The sequence below is a fragment of the Solanum tuberosum genome, unplaced genomic scaffold, assembly GCF_000226075.1.
Source record: "Solanum tuberosum cultivar DM 1-3 516 R44 unplaced genomic scaffold, SolTub_3.0 scf00366, whole genome shotgun sequence".
Taxonomy (NCBI): Eukaryota; Viridiplantae; Streptophyta; class Magnoliopsida; order Solanales; family Solanaceae; genus Solanum; species Solanum tuberosum.
This window is the reverse complement of record NW_006239289.1, coordinates 305,846-312,266: the sequence shown is the minus strand read 5'-3', so window position 1 is coordinate 312,266 and position 6,421 is coordinate 305,846. Positions and strand designations below refer to the sequence as shown.

Here is a 6,421-nt window from a genome sequence, read left to right as displayed (position 1 = left end):
CTACTCTACTATAACTTTAGCCCATCTTTCCTAGTTTGTCACTCAGGGACAAGTGATGGGTAAATTGGTATCTATTGCAACGACCTATTCCCGTCGTTATAGAAAATCCAACGGGGAAAATTTTTGGGTCGGAAAACTTTTTGGTCGTAACTTGGAATTTCCCAACCTAGTCTAGATTTGGACGAAATCAGAGTCAGTAAGGTCTAGGGAAATCTAGTAACAATTGGGAGATCTAATTATGAATTTGATCATATGATTAGATACCTAAGACGTTAAGGAACCCATACGACTTTACAAAATCGAATTCGGGGGAATAGAACTCCCGAAACTGATCTTAGCGTGAACGGGTATTTTTTGAGTGCCATGGGACAAAGGTGTGTTGTGAAATGGGAGTTTAAAACTCTTAAATCGACTCACTGATTCCGTGCAACCCGATGTGGCAGAATTATCCCGCCTGGGCGGGGCCGCTATAGCGGGGTGAGGACCGTTGTGGCTGGACAGACGCGACTTAAGTCGGAAATAACCCCAAAAATGTTTTATTCTACAAGTTTCAACTGTGAGAGCTAAGGAACAACCCCAGGTGTTTTCTTGACAGTTTTTCACCATTCTTGAGGCTAAAGGTAAGGTTTTCACTCTCCGAATCCATTTTTCAATCCGTAGAATTTAGTTTCTTGGGTAATTATCGATGGGGGAGGGTTTTGATCTGTGATTTATGGTGGAATAAACCCTAACCTGGGTATAGGGATCAAGGGTTTGGCCTAGGATGGATGTTATTGGTTATAATCCGGGTAATTAGGTCTTGTTTATTGATCCTCGCATTATTATGATTGTTTGTAGACCAAGAACAAGCGAAAAGAAGTTGGAAAAGGGAAGAATCAAGTTTATTAGGGGATTCAAGCTTTGTTCGAGGTAGGTGATGGTTGTGATTTCATATTGGTGTGATATATATTTGTAATTACTTTATTATAACGCATGTATATATGTGAATGTTGCATTATTGATCCCACTAATCGTAAATGAGGATAATTAAAGAATTGCATGTCATGAATCATGACTTGAATGTATGCTTATGAGAATGTACATTGTGATTGTGATTGTGACTTGTTTGAATGGATCGGGTGTTACGTTCCAACACACTAACTTGGATCGGGTGTCACGTTTTGGCGCATATATGGGATCGGGTGTCACGTTTCGGCGCATATATGGGATCGGGTGCACGTTTCGGCGCATATATGGGATCGGGTGTCACGTCCGACACACTAACTTCGATCGGGTACCACATATCGATACACTAACTGTTTAAGTGTGGGTTCCGTGAGAGGACCAATGACTTGGAAAATTTCTATATCTTGAGATTGTGCAATTGTACGTTGTTCGTAAATGATATTGGTATTGTATTTGTTCGGTGTATGCATGTTTATTATGTTGTAATGACTTTATATATGTTTCACTTAATGGGATAGCCGCGTAATCCTACCAATACACTGTGGTTGTGTACTGATACTGCACTTGCTCTTTCTTTGTTGAGTACAAGGCATCTTCAGGCGGCTACTGACAGACCTCATTTAGAAAATTAGTGATCGACTCGAATTCAAGGGTGAGTCAGTTCTTCTAGGATGTCATGAGTTCTCTTTTATTTTTGTCCACATCTTCGGACTTAGAATAGTACCTTAGATTTTCCTATGTTTAATTGGGTTGTACCCATTTCCTTAGACTTATGGTTCCTTATTAGAGTTTTTGGTACATTGACTTTCAGGTTCTAGGCATTATTTCCGCATTTGGTTGTTAGACTTTTGTTGGAGTTTATGGGAACTCCCTATTTTTCCTTTTCTTACACATTTAAACTTGTTTCCGTATCTTTAAATGTGTAGTATTTTGGTTAAGGCTACTAAGTTGGGTTGTAGTAATGTTTCTCCCACCGGAGGGTTAGTGTGGGTGTCAATCACGATGGTCTGGGTCGTGACACTTATTGAGTTCATATCATTTTTAAATTTTTGATAAATTTATTTTAATAGTTATATTCTTATTCAACTACTTTCCATATATAATAAGGTAAGAAATTTAATTTTTGTTGTATGTAACTAATGTTTCTTAAAATTACATTTATATTTGATAATTAAAATATGGTAAAATTAAGTAAGTATATTAAAATATTTTTCATTTTAACTTGAAATTTCAAATTTCACTAATTTTATTGACTACATATCATCTTTGAGTATTTGATAAATTTAGAAGATAGATTTTTATTTATGCTACTTTCCATATATAATATGGTAAGAAATTTAATTCATTCTATTGGTTGGGGGGGGGGGGGGAGTATGTGTATAAATATCATGGTAATTCATTATTTCTAAGTACCAGTTCTTGAAATTAGTTCATTAATAAAGCTTATGTTATTCTAGTAATGGAGGGTAAGAAGACTGTCGGACATCAAACAATCTCCATGGGAAAAAATGAAAACGAAGTTCTTCAATATGCCTCATTTTCAAAACGTCGATTGAGTTTATATGAATTGGCTGGTGAACTCATTCAACAACATGATGTTGACATAGGAATAGTTCTTTTTTCTCCAACAAATAAGCCTCATTCATTTTTCCACCCAACTGCTGAAACAGTTACTCAACATCTTTTGAATCCAAATATAGAATTAAGTGACACTACACAACTTGCTGCGACATGTGTTCGAAACAATGTGAATGAAATCGAATTTAAACTAGCAGAGTTTAAAATTAGAGAAGATGTTGCAAGCAAGCAAACCATTATACTTGATCAAGCCATAGAGATGAGAGAAATTGGTTGGTGGGAGGAAATTGAAAAGCTCAAAAGTGATGAGTTAACTCAGTTTGAAGCTTGGCTAAATGTTGCTGATTCTAACATGAAATATCGTCTAGAGCAATTGGAAAATGAAGTTGCATCTAATGTTTCATAGATAGATTTATATCTACATTAATTTTTGAAATTTTATTAATGGTTCTGTTTTTTTTTAAAAAATTTATAATTTTATACTAATGATGCTAAGCAATTACATGTACTCTGCAATGATATTTATTATGAAATATTATTCTCATTAATATTAATATTATCTTTTCTCTTACATGTTTGATCTCTTGTTTTTTATGTTATGTTTTTAAGTATTTCTTGTGAGGTATTACTTAATTTATTGTGTTCTTGCACATTTTTGTGATATTTAAACAAGAAGAAGAAATTGTAGGCTCAATTCTTATATTCACTCATTGATAATAGATTCACGTGATTTGATACTTATACTTCACGCATTTCGCTAAGAAAGCAAAACAGGAAGCGGCAATAGCAAACATTACCCTCACTCAGAACAATATGCTCTTGGGAGACATGAAGCACAATCAACCTCTCTACCTTAAGACTTCTAACATGGTCGATTCTAGATAGAACACGGTAACCCACAACCCCCTACTCTACAAAACAAAGAGTGGAAAATCTAATGAGACAAAGGACCTCTATGTGTAATTGGTTGGTTCGGTTCTATTTTATATATAACTAGGGAATTTGACCGCACTTCGCGCGGTCTTTGAAATAATTATTAAAGAATTACTTTTTTTTCAATCAATTATATACGTTCTCTCTATGTCCAAATGTAACATTATCACTTTATTTTTTAATTATATATTAATTATGAAGATCGTTTTGAGATGACGATTGAAATGAAACTTAACAAATTTAACATTTATAATCTATAAAATGGGGATAGTACATTGTTAATCAATATGTCAAGATATATTTTCTTAGTAATTCTTTTCTTTCGTTTATATTGCATTGACCGGGTATTTAACAATAAATTTTGATGTCACTTTGTACATTTTATTGAAATATCAATGAGTTTGAATCTTTATATTACAACCTATACTTCGGTGTACCTTTTTTCTTGAGTATCTAAGAATGATGTTGTGAAGTAACTGAAAAATACTAATGAAACACATCAGCACGTCTTATTATTCTTTGTCATATTGATATGATAAAACTCCTTTAAATATTTCATTATTCAATCGTTCTTGTTCCTTTTTCAAATATACAATTTAGATTTGCATTTTTTTTTTGGATAAATCACATCTATTGGTATTTTAGATTCTTTAGTTGTATTTATATCAAAAGATAAATGTTATATTACACTTGTCAAATATGATTTTTCATAAAGTAATCTAAAATCGTTACACTACTAATTATTAAGTCTCAATATATTCAACCTCAAATGAGAACATAATTTTTTTTTAAATTATTAACTCGCTTACTATATTTTTATTTATATCTTTTATATGAAATATAGAGATAAATAGATTCATATTAACTATGTAAAAATATTTATAGATAATAAATCTCTTCACATATTATATAGAGACTAATAAAATTGAAGGTTAATTAAATTGAATACTCTGATAATATGCTTTAATTTCAAATATACTCCTTGCATTTTCAAATCAAAATGATTACACATCTTTCTATATGAAATTAATACATGGACACCCCACGTGAGATATATGTTCATAACTAAGTATATTAAAATACAATTTAAAAATTTAATCATAAAGTTTTTATGTACTAAATTTTGTGATTTTACTTTTATGATACATTAAAAATCGAATCAACTTATTTCTTCATTTGTATTCAGTTTTATTTAAAATTTTCAAAAGATACATAATTAACAAAAATAAATTAGTTTATCGAATGCATGAATAAAAAATTTTGGCATAAATATTTATCCTATTTTTAAATTTCATAAAATATATATAATAAGTATTTATATTAACAATTTTATTTATTTTGATAATTATATTTTATATACTTCAAAAGAGTTATAAAAGTAAGATTTCATAGTATAAAGAATATAAGTATTTAATAATAAAATATATGCGTGGAGTGCAATTAACATATAAGTAAACCAAGGCAAAAGGAGAACAATTTTTACTTAAAATTTTGCAAAATCATCAATTATGGGATCAATATTTTCATCCATTAGATTTTGTTTTTCAACTAATTCTTTCAATTCATATATAATAAAACGTGAAATAAAAAATAGATAAATTAAAGTGGATTAAAAAAACAATAAATTAAAATAATAAAAATACAAGTTATAGTATTGGTTCATTAAATTACACTTTTTTTCAATTGTTATTTTCTACTAGTATTCGTACCCACGCGTTGCACGGATATTTTAAAATTAAAAATAATTTATAAAATTTATTATTCACTTATTAATTTATTTTTAAAAGTAATTATAGTAATACATTATACTATTTATATGATCATAGTAACTAACTTATACATAACTTTATTTGTTATAATATTATTGTAATAGTTTTAATCAAATACGTTTTTAGTTTACAATATATTTCTGTTGAACCATTAATAAAATCATTATTTTTTTAACGGAAAGAAAATCAAATTCTAACTTTCCACATAAAATGTTTAATACTATAAGAATAAAGACAAATTTAAATATTTTAGATATGTATAATTCAAAACCACAAGTTTCAAAAATATTTTTTATTGATTTTAATTCGAGTTAAACTATTAATGGACAATTTATTTAACTTACAATAATAAATAATTATTTAATATTAGTATAAACATGAAAAAAAAAAACTAATACATAATTCATAAATGCATTTTATATTTATTGAAATTAATTAAATACACATAGTGAAATAATTGTTTGATCTTATATATAAGTGATTATTCAATAAAGAATTTTGATAAGTTATATTTTATTTATTCACTATAAATAACTCAACAAACTATACACAGTAAAAAAAACAGAAAAATGTTATAAATCTGTAATTTATTTTTACAATAAAAAGTAGTTAAATGATCCCAATTACAATAACTGAATAAATTTTATTTTATTTTTTTAAAATAAAAAACACGCGTTAGATATATATAAAAAAATAAAAATAATGTGTCTACAACAAAACAATTAAAAAACTTTTTAAGATCACGTGATATGTTTAATAAGATTTCGACCTTGTCAATAAATGCATAATTACTTGTCAAACGGAAACAAAAGGGCCAGAGAATAACATGAATTCTATGTTGAATTTTTCTTCCTTCAAAATATGTGATCTTTTATAACTCGTTTTTTCATTTCCTTCAAACATTATTTGTCTTAATATTAGTATCAATGTTTAAAAATTTTAAATCATAGAGTTACCACTATAAATTTCCCAAAAGTGTTCCTATCATATCACTTGAGATAGTATTTTAGGAAAAAAGATTAGTATATCCACTTTCAATTAAATAAATTATATCATAAAGGCATGCAATATCTTATCGGGGTCGTAGAAATTACAATCATATGCTATTATTTGATCAATAAACGATATTTTAAGCCTCTATCTATGTTTGTATAAGTGACAAATATTCATCTCAATTTCAACCAAAATGTCTAATG

General features: G+C 28.6%; 1 protein-coding gene across 1 annotated transcript; it reads left to right on the top strand.

Annotated features, from left to right (window-relative positions):
• The first annotated feature begins 2,404 nt into the window (after positions 1-2,404).
• On the top strand, positions 2,405-2,929 carry LOC102597601 (agamous-like MADS-box protein AGL61). Its single transcript, XM_006361607.1, has one exon. It carries the CDS (start codon positions 2,405-2,407, stop codon positions 2,927-2,929), a length of 525 nt encoding a protein of 174 aa, XP_006361669.1.
• The last annotated feature ends 3,492 nt before the right edge of the window (positions 2,930-6,421 follow it).

Excerpts from the sequence above, each read along its gene's own strand:
- LOC102597601 (XM_006361607.1), top strand. The coding sequence starts at position 2,405 with ATGGAGGGTAAGAAGACTGTCGGACATCAAACAATCTCCATGGGAAAA.